This window comes from Xiphophorus maculatus, chromosome 11, assembly GCF_002775205.1.
Source record: "Xiphophorus maculatus strain JP 163 A chromosome 11, X_maculatus-5.0-male, whole genome shotgun sequence".
NCBI classification, from domain to species: domain Eukaryota; kingdom Metazoa; phylum Chordata; class Actinopteri; order Cyprinodontiformes; family Poeciliidae; genus Xiphophorus; species Xiphophorus maculatus.
The window spans coordinates 29960472-29974956 of NC_036453.1; the positions used below are offsets into that span (position 1 = coordinate 29960472).

General features: G+C 38.2%; 1 protein-coding gene across 11 annotated transcripts in view; it reads right to left on the reverse strand.

The window, feature by feature from the left end:
* LOC102217953 (neurobeachin-like) overlaps positions 1 to 14485 on the reverse strand; it is a 105127-nt gene that overhangs the window by 38843 nt on the left and 51799 nt on the right. For all 11 annotated transcript variants that reach the window (XM_023342253.1, XM_023342249.1, XM_023342248.1 and 8 more), the window contains exons 9-13: positions 10252 to 10449; positions 9018 to 9151; positions 8481 to 8589; positions 7402 to 7554; positions 5660 to 5828 (exon numbers count right to left, since the gene is read on the reverse strand). In XM_023342253.1, coding sequence (XP_023198021.1) covers positions 5660 to 5828; positions 7402 to 7554; positions 8481 to 8589; positions 9018 to 9151; positions 10252 to 10449 — 763 coding nt within the window. The remainder of the gene's footprint in view (positions 1 to 5659; positions 5829 to 7401; positions 7555 to 8480; positions 8590 to 9017; positions 9152 to 10251; positions 10450 to 14485) is intronic.

The following is a 14485-nucleotide window of genomic DNA, read 5'->3' on the forward strand; positions in this document are numbered from 1 at the left end:
TGAAGAAGAATATCTGTGTGATTCTTCGCCATGCTTTAGTGCCCTTGAATCATATGAGTGTGTGTAGTCGTTTGAGCCGGTTCACATGTTCTTCACAAAGCTAAAAAACATGACACTGAAGCGCTCCTTTGTTATCCATCATCTTCACCTGTCAAGCTGTTCCATGGTGCTGGAAATGGTGACAGTGGACCATCCATCATAGTTTATGTGGCCGTATGTGAAAGCGAGTATATGCCTCAGTTTTAGGGTCTTGCATACAGAGAGGACATAAAAAAGGCTTAAATTGCTTCTAAATTGCTTCTCAGGGGAATGTTTAATAACTGTATTATATTTCTGGAAATTAATTTCCCCGCATTCATAACTCCTAATCTGACTTAACAGTTTTGTGGCATAATTGTCACACAAAATTAGATTTTTTCTTTTTTCTTTCTGACCCGACATGAGGCTCTGGAGGGTCAAAGAGGTGTATTTTCTTCACAAATATTACATGTTCTGAGTATTAACCTGAGAAGGTATTAGCACAATTTTGCAAGAAAGGAGGAGAGATTCACATCATACACGCAGCCTTGTACTTTTTCATACATTTGTCAAAATGTATGGTAAACACAGTAGAATGTATTTTACTCGGGGGTTTTTTATGAAAAACACAAAAATTCTATAATTTAGTAATGCAAGGAAGAAAAACAACACTATTTCTAATTATTGTAAAAAATCAAAACCCAAAATTTTGGATTTTGTATTCAGCTCACTGAGTCTATACTTTGCAGTCCCATCTTTTGGTTCAATTCTAGCTTTAAGTCTTTTGTGGTACGATCTACTAACTTTGCACATCATTTACGACTAGCACCTAGTAGTGCCTCTCGACTCAACTCTACACAGTTTGGATGATTTTCTATTACAACTGAGTAACAAATCCCAGAATCCGAAAAGTAGCATGATGAGATATCTGAAACAAACACAATGCAGCAATGGGGACAGGGAAGTCATGTTGAACAGTCTGTTCAGTCAGGGGTTTTTTGTAGGAGTCAAACGGCAAATCAGACTATTGTAAGAAAGTCGCTCATGTGATGCAACCTGTGACTTTACCCCCTGGATAATCAGTGAACACAGTCTTCTGATGTTGCATTTTCAGCACCTGTTGAGCCCTGCAAAGTAATGAAAAGGGGGTGGTGCCACATAACCGGAACTAGTGGAAAATCCAAATAATCGCATAGACCCAACTCAAGCCGCTAGTGCAAAAAGTCCACTATAATAAGCATGACATTTTTACCAATTACTTTCAGCAAAAAAAATTCAAGTTCTGTCGGGTTCCACAGAAAGCACCTGAGAACATGGGTTTAAGTCTGAACTTGAATATGCTTTGTTCTGAACTGCACGATTGTAGCTATGAGTGTAAATTTAGCATTATCCTGCTGAAAGTTGAACCTTCATCACAGCCTCAAACTTTTTCACATCCTTTAAAGAGTGTTCTTCTAAGATTGCTTTGCATTTACAGCTCTTACCAGCTTATCTTTTCCTGATGAAAAGATGTTTTCCTAAAGCATTGTGTTGCTGCCAATGGTTCACCTTAAAAAGGTCAACTGAATTTATGAAAACTATAGCTGCACTAGAAACCATACATTATTTCCCTTGCACTTCACAGTTGAGTGTTAACTTGTAATGGACCATTACCTTAATATTTCCAATAAAATATAGTAAAGTTTGTGATTGACAAAAAATAAAAAAAAGCTCTGGGCGTATATAATTGTGCAAAGCACTGCATACAGTATATTAGCATTAGTTAGTGTTTGTATGAACAAACAGAAAACTAACTTGTGAGGCTTTGAAACTTTCCATCTATACATTCATTTTTAAATATCTAAATTTGTTGATTCAATGTGTTGGAGAGGAGTACCTAGTGTAACATCCCATAATTAATTAGCTCCATATGACATGAATGGACAATAAAAAGAGCAGCAAAGAGAGAAAGAGTCAATCTGAATAAAGACTGGGTTGACGTTTTGTGAGAGACTGTCTGGCCAAACAGATTTCCTCATCGAAGGCACTTAGAGAATCATTAAAGGATTCAGAATGTTTGCAGAAAAAGCTCCACGCAGGACGAGGTTGAAAGTTAATACTGAATGGAAGTGATCTCCAGCCCTCAGGCAGCTTCGCATTTAAGACAGATGATTCTGTGGTGGAAACTACTGAAAAATCTTTTCAGATAAAAGTTTGCATTCACATTTGTAAAAAGTTAAACTGCTCCTATTTCTGTTGGGTCTCATATCGTTTAGAAGATTAGACAGTGTAAAGTGCTCTGCAGTTTGATAAACAAACGTCTGGAGTTCTGTTGGACCTGGACAGCAACACCTCAATATCTGCAAATGTGTCATGTAAGGGCAGTTCTAAGTGGCATCAGTGATAGTAGTGAGAAAGCATTATTGGAAAAAACTCTTACTTGTCTCTTTGAGTAAGTGCTAGACTGACATCAAGAATGAAGTGGAAATCTTTTCACTTTCAAAGCCACAAAAGTTAGTCTCTCGAGTTTCCAACTGCTAAGAGTTTTCTCAAACAAGCTGACGTAATACAGTGGTAAACATGGTCTCTGCTAACACTTTTAGGATTTTGCAAGCACCAAAGTCAACATTTGCATTTACAGTTGAGGCCAGATCCTTAAATCTAAACATAAATTAGATGAATATGTAAAATGGGGCTTTAATTAATTATCTTAAGCATTTGTTAAAATAAGGGGCCTGACATAATTGTACAGAATACAACTTTAATGTCTTTTCCAAATAAGAAATTGGAAAACAAGTATGAATTTATTGGATTTTACAAAAAATTATATTTTTACAAAAATCTTAATTGAATTTTTTTGTTGAAGGCTTAAGAATCTGTTTTGATTTCATGAGGTGAACCCAGGGAAGGTCTAAGCAGAACAATTGTAGAAACTGCGACAAATTGGGAAATTTCTTTCAGCTATTTCTAAAAAAAACATGAAAGTTCATCATCACCTTAGACACTTTAGACACTTTATTTCACGTGGATGTTAGGATGTTCAGTAGCAAGTGAGCAGCCTTTTTTTTATTATTATACAGAGTGAAAAGAGTTTCTAATTTAAGAACTCTATACCAATAATTAGAGTAACATAATGCTGTTGGACTACTTGTTGCTAGTTGTACTGGTGCATGGTGGATATACATTCAGGATTTGTTATGCCTGCAAAAATACAAAAGAAAACTAATATAGGCACAATTGAGAAACAACTGTATTTTGTGCTTATGTTACCGCAGCCAAGAAGTGGCATTTCAGGCAGAAAGTCATATTGCCCAGGGTAAAGCTCGCCACTGATAGCCATAAAATACAAAGCTCCTCCAAAGCAGAGTTTAAATACATGGCCTCTGAATTATTTGTTGTGTTCGTTGCGGCTTCTTGGCCAGAACCCCCTTGAAAAAGATGTTTTTAATCTCAATGGGTTTTTTTTATTCTGGTAAAATAAAGGTAAAATAAAATAAAATAAAACAAAATTATCCTAGTCATGATAATTATATCGTGCAACTCTAATGAGGATATTTAAAAATGTCGTACATATATCTACATTATAGGGTGAACTACCCGTTTGAGGAATAAAACAATAATACAAAAAAGCTATTCACAAAAACCCAAATTTATGCTAATTTGCTGTGGCCACTTTCTTCTAGCGCTGAATGGCAAGAAATTTAATTATCATATTGACTGAATTCTAACCTATTTGCGAGATTCAAAGCAAATGCCTGTACAAAAGGCATAAAGTTCCCTTTCTATTACATTGCACTCGTTCTGTTTATACCCGTAGGAGGGAATTGAATTATTTGCAAAATAAATGGAAAAGGTGCAAATTAATTTTGCGTTTCATGAAAGAAGTAAAGCCAGAGGAAACAGACAAAAAAAAAAACTGTAATACAACAAATGTTAATGTGCAACTTGGAATCAACCTCATTCCCTCAGACTGACACTCAGATGAATCCATTTTTATCCAGAAAGCCTGCGGTGAGATCAAAACATCTTCCTATTACTATGTAAATTAGTGCATATCACCCTCTTACAGTACAGTCAAGTGTACGCGCATGTGGTCTGTCAAACCATAACTAGCAGCTTTTGCCTTTGAATGGCAGTGAGTATGTGTCTGAGGCTAATTGCTGCTGCGCTGTTATCAGCGCTCCTTTATGGGGCTAAATCCCAGCAGTCAAACGGCAATATCGCCAAACAGAAAAGGGAGCCAGACAGTCACTTGATTAGAAATTCCAAACGCTCCCTTGGATCTTCCCGTCAAATTTGTCTGTTGCCATGGTGACCCCAGATGCGCACTCACAGTCAGCCGCAGGTCCGGGGCGAGAAAGAGGTTGATTAAAGTGAGGGCTTGCTCTGACCTTTTTGATGCACCAGTTCATAGCAACGAAAGAAGCTAAAACTGTCTTTTTCACATTTCTTTTTTAAACGAGTACAAAGAACAGCTACCCTGTTCTCACAGAAAGCATGAAAGGATACGTTAACAATTCACCAAGTATAAAATATTTTTACAAAAGCTTCAGAGGAACATTTAGTCTTTTGAAGACAATTCCCTTCATGTAAAAAAAATAAAAAAATAATAAATGAATCATCTGCTCCTGAAAAAAAATTTGTCATTCTCAGAAACACTGAATCATTTCTACCATTCCTATATAAGTTGTTGTAGTCCAGGGAGGAGGCAACCATCTTGTCATGCATACGTTCGTATGGAATTCTGTTAATAATTGATTCAAGAATAAAATAAATAACATCAAAGAGGGATATAAAAACTTGTACCAGATCAAGTTCTGAGGAGGGTCATTATAATTGCGTATTTTGACCTATGAATTTATAGTAGCATGAATCATGGCTTGATGATCAACAGAGTCATACTCTGACTAAAAGGTTGAGCTGCTGCTGAATTGTATTCCTCAGGAGAAAAAGTCTGACTAGGTGAACATGTTTCAGAATCTGTCCAAAATCATTCATCCATAGTGTTCATCCTGCTTTTGAACTTTGTAAATAAGGTGTTTTGAAGTTTTTAATAGTAGTAGAAATGTTATAAAAATAAAATTTTTAAGTTACAGTGGTGGTTGTGGCATGGATGGATGATACACTGAATAAGCCTCCCCTTCTTTGCACTCTTTGATGAAATAAACACCCACTTCTCCAACAAAGCTCTAACTGGATTCATTGTATATTATTTTTGTTTTATCAAAACTAAATGCCAATAGATGTGATATTTAGAGATATTCAGTATATGTAAACTAGATATCCATTTAGATACAGATATGGACATAGATTTATATCTGAAGGTGAAGCTAAAGCAAGATAAATGTAAGCAAATAGAATAAAGATTTGATAAATCGCCACTTGATTACTCTATAGATGTTTTAAAAGAATCTATGTTCAGTGAATAATCATTTAAAATATTGAAATGAGAGATGAAGGGCTTCAGAAAAAAATATTTCAACATGCAACTGACAGATCACTTTTTTTTTCTCTGAAGGGATTGTGGCGCCCCCTAGGCCTTGTTGCCCAGGGCACTGAGCCAAATTGCCCGACTGAAGACGGCTTGAGAATAAGGCAATAGTACAGAAGGGTCACGTCCTGTTCCACTTAACTTAGTGTTGGGTTTAAGTTGTGAACATACCGAGTCCTTTGGGGGTGATTCCGCTACACTCCAGAGGGTTTATAGCCCAGTAGTAGTACTTCAGAGTGTGCATCAGCTGCAGGACGGTGCCGACGCGGCGAATGGTGGTGTAAATGGTGGCGGTGCCGATGAACTCTGACGACAGGTATGTGTAGAGGGACAGCTGGACCTGTGTAGGAGCAAACAGTCCATTCATGTAGCACACATCAATACACTGGGAGCAACAGAAGCTGCTGGATGAATAAATGAGCAGAATGTTTATTACAGTTAAAGAAAAATGCAATTTAACTGTGCAAAGACAAACACAGGGGAATGTGAAAAACAACTACCGCTTTCTTTATGCTTTAATATTTCAGGGTTTGAAATTCCACTTCTGTCCGAGGAGCTACTTTCAATTCCTGACATTTAAGAGGGAGCCTCTCTCTTATTACATATTTGCTCCTTCATCTCTTCCTTCTGTTCCCTTTCGCCCTCTCCTAATATTCCTTCAGCCAATCCTCGATGCACATTGGCTGAATTGAGACGGCTCACAAACCTCTGAGCTCATTACAGCAGCCACCATGCTGAGGGCCGGCCTTAACAAGGTAGCTCTATTTAAGCGGATGAAATTAACGCTGGGCCACGGCCTGACCACATCACATCAGAGATCATCTAGGCTGGGGAGTGGACTCAGCTGCCTTAAAAAGGTCTTCAATTCAATACTTTATATTACATTACATACACTCAGCTGTTTGATCTGCAGATATTTTGCACAGCAAAAATAAATTTCTGATTTTCTTTTGTGCATTGCTGCAACAAAAATAATTGGTTTTCTTCAGCAGGACACTGTTTAGCAGTAATCGGGCTTTTTAGAGACATGATGAAAAACTTCTTTCTGTGTTTCATCAAGCCTTAAGTACTACCAAGGTTAATCTTGGCATTAATCAGGGTAGCAATTACACCTTGAGAGGAGGAAAATATTAAAGCTCAGTGGGAGGTAGAACAGAGGTAAGATTTGACAATTACATTTTGTGTGTGTATTTGCTCTTGCTTTTTACATTTCTGATGCCGGCCTTATTATCATTAATTTCGTTCCCATAATTTCTTTACTGGCACTTGAATGAGGGGAGAAAAAAACCCAACAAGATAATTCACTTTGATCCGCTTTGTGTTGACAACTAAAATCAATAAATGAAACCCAGCGTTGGATTCTGTGTTTCTCCCAAACAACATTAACTAATTGTATTTTGTCTCTTCCGTTTTGATCCAACTTGCCCCGGAGTGCAGCTCAACTGCAAGATCACCTCTTAGGGTCAGGGAGAAGTTTTGCGAACTGCGGAGGCATGAGCCAGAGAGCCCTGTGGGAATGTCATGGTTTCTCACATCTATTTCAGAAAGAGAATAAGAAAAGAGGAGCTGCACATCCCCTCTCTTCTCCTGGGGTCTTTTCAAATGTCACATTTCCTATTTGTTTCCCTCGCTTGCATGTTCTGTCCTTTAACAGGACGGAGAGCCGGCCCCTCCCTGCACGTCCTCCGAGCTCATTTATTAAATTACTGTAAAGGGTAATGGCTGCTGAGATATCAGTTCAGCGTTTCCTCTTTGTTTGTTTCAAGCACAATCTCAGTCAAAACATCACAGAGAAGAGAATTAAAAACTAATTTGCTGTTGTGTTAATTTCTGTCTCTCTGTCATCAGTTTAGTAATCTCTGTTTCATTTTTGAAGTAAGTACTTGAGGAGATGCATACAAAGACAAACAGACCTTGGCAGGTGTATGTATCCAGATGGCAGCGTTGAAGAGGACATGGTCACAGAGCTGTTTGAGGAGTGGCGCCCCATGAGGTAAACCGTCCAGATACTTTGCGAAAGACAGGAACTGCTCAAGGACTGCCCTGGTGATGTGAATCCGAGACGACTGCAGGAAGAAGGGCAAGTATGAAGCTGAAGCTTAATTAAGCAAAGATGTAAGTAAGCAAACAAAGTCTATTTTCACAATCAACAAATGCAACACTATGCATTTGTATAAACTGTATAAACAGTGCCTTGCAAAAGCCCAGTCCATTGGATCTTTCACATTTAGCCAAATTACAATCTCAAACTGGATTTGCCTCTCTGAAATAGTTATTAGATTCCCTATGAATCAATACTTTGTATAACTGCTTTTTGCTTGAGTCGTAGATGTCCATCTTTGGGGTGTGTCTCTACCAGCTTCAAACATCTAAGACTGAAAAAACTCCCCAGTCCTCTTTGCAAACAGCTCCAGCTTAGTCAGACTGAATGGGGTGCATCACATTTTCAAGTTTTGCTACAGATTTTAAGATGCTTTTAGGTTTGGACTTTGACTGGGTCATTTTACAATTTTTGGATTATTTGTAAATAAATAAATAAAAATAATAAATAAATAAATAAATAAATAAATAAATAAAAGAACAAATCTGAAATTTGCAGTTGTGTAAAAGAAGGAATCCACATTTTTCTAATGTGTCAAAGTATCCAAAAGATCAAGGGTATGAATACTTTCCATACGCAATTACCATTCCTGATAATGTTTTAGAGGCAGACTATTATGGAAAAGAATCACTGTTATATCATTGCAAAGGTTCAGGTATTTTTTTTTATTTCACAATATTACTTTCATCTACAAGTGGAAAAAACAAAATAGGCATGAGTTTATTTTTATTCAGGATAAATAGCTTTGGCTAATAATGAAGAGCTATTTGTGGATGCTTCAAGAATTTTGATGAATAAAGAGGGGGTCGCAGTCAAAACCAAGGCTTCTCTTCTTATTAACAGAACAACAAACAAACACAACTTGAAACCAAAGGAGGCCGTCGCACTGACCTTCTCCAGCAGGTACCCAATCACAAGAAAGCCCTTGCCTCCCAGCATTTGCTCCTGCATGGCCACTGAGCTTTTCAACAGCTCCACCAGGAACGCCAGCAGAGTCGCGCTGCAACATACAACACATGGAAGAGTTTAAATGCGTTTTCTACTGCATCAAGTGGAGAAAACATGATCCATGTTCCCATCATAGCTCCTTCATAACTTATTTTTAATACGCAGCTGTATTTTCTCCCTTATCTCCATCCTCCTGATGAAATTAAATAAATAATCGGTCTGCAGCTGACATGATGTTGAGATGGTGCCTGATAAAGTAACAGTATTAAAAACCACATGATGCAGTGCTATCAGGAAGATCTTAAAGTCAGAGGAGGACAGATAGTTTGGAAAAGAAATCATTGTCCTCTGAGGAAAAAGTGTCTCTCCTATTGCCCTTTCAAACTAATATTCCCCACTTGCCTCCAGCGCATCTGCCTAATATCAGATTTCATATGAACATAAGGTTCAATTTGCACTTTTTTTTTGTTAATGACTCACCAGACTGTGGTGTCCACACTGCTGTCATTGAGCTGTTTGTAATCCAGCTGAGCGAAGAGTGGAAACAGGACCTGGATGCCTCCTATAGAGTGGATGGCACTGTGGATGGAGTGGGTAACAATGGCCTTCACATCCTGTAGGACAAAAGAGTAGTTAGCTTCACAAGCGTAAGCCACAGGGATGTAAAGGTGAACAAAACAAGCCTAACTTGCTGCAGACATGTACTGTTACAGCAACAGTTCTGGTTCTTCAAAATAAAAGAACTTCCTCTCACCTGGAAACATGCTCACTGATTTTCCATAACCAAATTAAATCACAAGTTGAAAATTACTTTTAATTTACAGCTGTTCAGGCCATGTCTGATGTTAAATTTTGTTTGTTGATTTGAAGCAACAACAAAGAATAAATGCAAATAAAAAAAATTTAAAAATCACAGCACCATACAGTCAAGGACAGGGGTTAATACTGTCATTTAAAGAAACTTTAATTCTTCAAAATGAAAGAACTTCTTATCTGAAGCTCTTTTGGAAATGTAACACTTGCAGGTGTTTAACATCTTTGGGTTCCATTATAATAATATTTAGCTTCTTCCATACATTCTCTATCAGGTTTTGTTGGGATGCAGGACTGACCATTCCAAAATGTCCATATAACTCCTAGTCAGAAGAAACATGTTGGTACAATTACCTGTTGTATGATCACATCTTTTTTCTTAAAAAAATTATAATAATCTGACTTAGCAAGAGATGACCCCATTTATTTTTGCTGGTTGTGGTCTCTTACACAGACCCTGTGTGACATCTTTCCAATATACTGCAGGCTAATTTGTAGAAAGAAAATAATTTTTTAACTCTAAGAATATATCCTAGATCCACATTTTATTTAGAAAAAAATCGAACCATATTAAATCTGATAACCCAAAACAATAAAGCATACTGACACTACAATTTGCTTCAGGATATGTTTCAATTGCTTTCCATGTAGTGCAGTGTGTATTTTTCAATCCATAATATTTAATATATACTTTTTATAGAAAACCACTTAACTTCTGTTATAAAACCAAAATAAACACTACAGCTTTTGAACAAATGCTCCTGAAGTGGCTGTGAGTCAGCCTGTGTCACAGGGGCCTGATAATCAAACTGACATGCTGGTTTATTTTGCTTCATTCATGCTTTTTTTACACTTTCTGAAGGTGTAGGCTTCCTTCCTACAGGATATAGCTCAAACTGACCTGCAGCATGAGTGCGTGCGGTGAGTGGACAAAGATGGAGGGGTTTTCCCTGGGTGATGACTCCAGGCAGAGCTGGGCATCCGTCGCCTTGGCGTTGTAGGTGAAGGAGATGGAGCTGGCCAGCTTGCCGTCATACAACACCTGCTTGTGGTGCTCAGCCAGGTGGATGTCGCTCTCTGACTTGAACTTGAAAGTGCTCTGTGGAGACAGATATAATAAGAAAAGCTTGGAAAAAAAAAAAAAGAAAAACTTGAAATCAGGGAGACAAATGAGTTGTCAGGAGACGAGATAAGTGCGGGTGCGTTTCAGCGTGTACAAGTTCAACACCCAAAATGGAGTCTGCTTAATTGCAGCCGGAGCCTCGTGTAAACAACACAGCATTATCTTAATGAACACAGTGCTAACCCGGGCACTAATTCAATTAGCACAGAATAAGAGGCAGAGCAGGAGAGCGCGTGTGTGGGAAAGAAGCACTCAGGGATCCAGATTTATCTCTTTGTAGTCAGTCAAGATGACAACCCACAAAAAGATCAACACATTTGTAATCCAGTCCCAATATGTTAAATTATGTTTATGCTAACTTTGGCCAAGATTCTAAGCTTCTATAACAGAGGTTATAGGGCTTAGACATGCATATACGTATATTGCCATTTATGCACAGATAGGTGGAATTACTTTACAGGTAGCGGTTTATGTGTTTGCACATTTCTATCAATTTCTGTTTGCAGAGGCCTGTGAGTTCATGTATGCTGTGGCAGTGCTGGTGTCTTTACACATATGAAGCCCTGTAGATAAAAAGGCTCACGAGTTGCATGCAACCCTTTGTATCAGCTCCAGGCGAGAGGATGTTCTCCCTCTTCCAGCAGCTGAGTCTCCTGGTGCCTTCCTCAGCCTGACTGCACAGGAAAGCCCCAGGCTGCTGAGATCTCCAGGCCCATGTTGTTCTGAACCTTTCATCTGAGGTCTAGTGTGAGATTTGAGCCCTGAGCAGACTGCATGCAGCAGTAAATGTAACATTCTTATCCTCATCCAAGCTGACTTTTAAAACACATTTGCACCCCCTTAGCAGCATCTGCAACAGCAATTAGAGATAGTTGCAGAAGCCTAGGTTACCATTAACGCACTCACAAACAGGATGCTTCAACCTTCATATTGAAAAGGTGTGTTAAAAAAATTAACCATTAAAGATTACCAGCAAAGCCATGGTAAGATGCAGTGGTAATCCATCACAAAAACAAATAAAGTGCTCTTCGGCTTAATTCAAAGGTTAGTGGGCCCTATGTACACACAGAAAAAAAATACTGAATAGCCTGAATGTAAAATTAATACACTTATTAAGATGTACATATTTTGCAGAGTAAGCCCGTTTTCTGTGCAGCACTTATGAAATTTGTGCAGTTGTGGCCCTGTAAAATAGGCCTGTATTTATGATACCATGCTGAATTAGAGAGACAGAAAGGTGAATGTGTAAAAGAGCTTTGCTGACTCTTTAAAGGCTTAAGGACGCCACAGAGGATTTAAAAAGATAGGAGGAGCATGCAAGAAATGTAATTTTTTTTTTTAAAACATGTGAAGTTCTACAGAGCGGAGATTAAAGACATACGAGTCCCAAACACACAGAGGAACGAATGTGACAACTGCCACCTTTTTCTGCACCTGACAGCTGCAGCTATGGTACAGCAGTGATATCAACACACACAAACACACGCATACGTTTGATCCATTCAATTCAGCCTGCCGCGCCACACTATTTGCAGAAAATAGGCCAAAAGCTGTAAATAAGCTTTTCAGCATATGACTGAAATGTACAAGTTCACTTGGACTTTAACCATTAAAGATTACTGCAAGAGCAATTAGACTTTCTTCAAATAACTGCTTAGATAAATTTAAATGTAGACTTACAACAGATGCCACAAAATTTTCTTTCATGTTGACTCAAAATTTGCAATAATTTCATATTGTGTCAGGTCTCCCATGAACAGCACATTCTTGTCTGGGGCAAAAAAAAAGAGTAGCCCACCAGTCATTATAAAACCATCTTATTCAAAGAAAACTACCAGGTTTACAAGACAGGAGATGTTTTTCATGAAACTTTGTCAGGATTCACTGAAATGCATCTAAATACGTTTTGTGCCAAATTTCAAACATTTCAATGACAACAGCAACATGATAAAAAACATGAAAACATCAAAAATGTCAAGAAGAATTTTACTAATTGTGTATAGCAGAGATACAGATTTCTAGAGATGAGACCAATATTTCTTTTAACTGAGGTAGAAAGAACAAGAAAAAAGTTCTTTCTGGCTAGAACCTTTCATACTTTTCAAGAACTCTATAGACTACTGCAGCATTTGTCTGTGTCAGAACCACACCCACTTAACATTTCTGACCAATCACGCAAAAGCTGATGAACACCACAAAAGAAAAAAGCTGTCTAGATTTGGATAATGTATCAAGAACAGGCGCCAATAATTTCCAAACCAGGCCTTCAAGAACAAAAAAAAACAAACATTGTTCTGTTCTTGCCTGCCTGGTTTAGGTTGTATGCAAGATTAATTCATTAAAATCTTGATAACATCTGCTGAATTTTGATTGAACAAATAGTATCTTCATAGGATAATGAAAAGTTTTTATACATTGTATTGAAAACCTATTGTTTTTAATCTGTGTAACCAAATATATATTTTGCTGCATAACTGCTATGAATGTGATCCACATACACAAACTCTGCCACCATAAATGTTGGTATATATAAAATGTTGTTTTTTTCTGGAAGCATTTTTAAGTATTTATTCTTACTTGATCTTAATCCCCAGTTTTACCATTTCTATCTAACATACGGCACCCTCCCCAACCTGTTGCTGAGAAATTCCAGCTCCGCCTACATATTCCCTTGTTTACAGCTCTGCTGTTTGAAAAGTCAGTGTCACTCAATGTCTAAATGCCACAAAACATCTGAACTCATATAAATACAATACAGGTATACAGACAGACTGGATGGCTTCAATAATCATGCAGTGGCCAGATTGTTGGCGCTGCGTTAGTGAGAACATCTGGAGCCTTGAAGACAGCAACCAGCGGCGCTTTCAACAACACGGGTTGCGAAGCACAAACCAAACAAACCCACACACACACGATTTCATAAACTCAGAGAAAAAGATAGAACAGCTCAGGAGCTTTCCTTCAGCTGTAGCCCACACAGGAAAACAAGATGTTATGCTCCATTTTCTTGTGTCATTAGTGGAGCGTGGGGGCCTTAAACTGCACACGCAGACATTCAGTTCAACATAGTGTGTCGGCCATCATAAGCCGCCACAAATATGAAGACCACAGGCCTCCTCGCAGAGCTGAAGGCTTGTTCAGCAGAGCAAACTGTCTGGCTGCTCATTACTGAGCAGTAACACTGACAACAGCCAAGGCCAAGAGGATACATGCAGTACAGCTGCAAGTGTTACGCGCTGCACTTTGAAGATCCAGCTCTCCTGAACATGAACAAAGCAATACGTAAAGAGCACCTTGTCATAAACATACATAATTTGTGTGGAACCAAGATAACAATAAGTGGCCTACATTAAGAAAGGAAACTAGGCGACACAAACTGAGTCTCACTGTTATCATTCTTGAACCAGCTGGAAAAAAACCCACGCACTCATCATTACTGTACCAGCACGGAGGCCCTGTGTCTTTGAAACAGCCGAGCCATTTAATGGTCTCTTCTGGGCATCTGAGAAGGCCATTCTGCACCATGAGGAGAGGCAATCATCTAACTGATCAGCCTCAGGAAGCTCTGGGCTGTGACTGAGTGCAAAATCAGTATTCATAGAGTAAAAAAAAAACAGAGGATGAGCATGTAATCATTAGGAGGAGCATATGAGAAATCTAGTCTATAAGATATCCTTACCCATAATGTGTTAGATCAGACAGAGAAGGTAAAGTGTGCAACTCTAGTATAACTGACAGCTTCTATGTGAGGCAAAGGCTCTAGTTCATTGAATAATCTGTATGTCATCCAAATCTGTGCCACCTTTCAAGTGAAGTGGGTGGGATATATTTACTGCTGTCAGATGCCTAATAAAAATTTACTTTAGTAAAAAGTTCCTGAAAATATGCATAGAAGAATTCAAAAGCCAATACATACAGAAGTCAGAGCACAAAAAAAAACATTAAGGCATTGTTAAAACAAAATACAAAACAAAAAACAGCACAAATGCTAAAGCAAAATCTGAGACAAAAA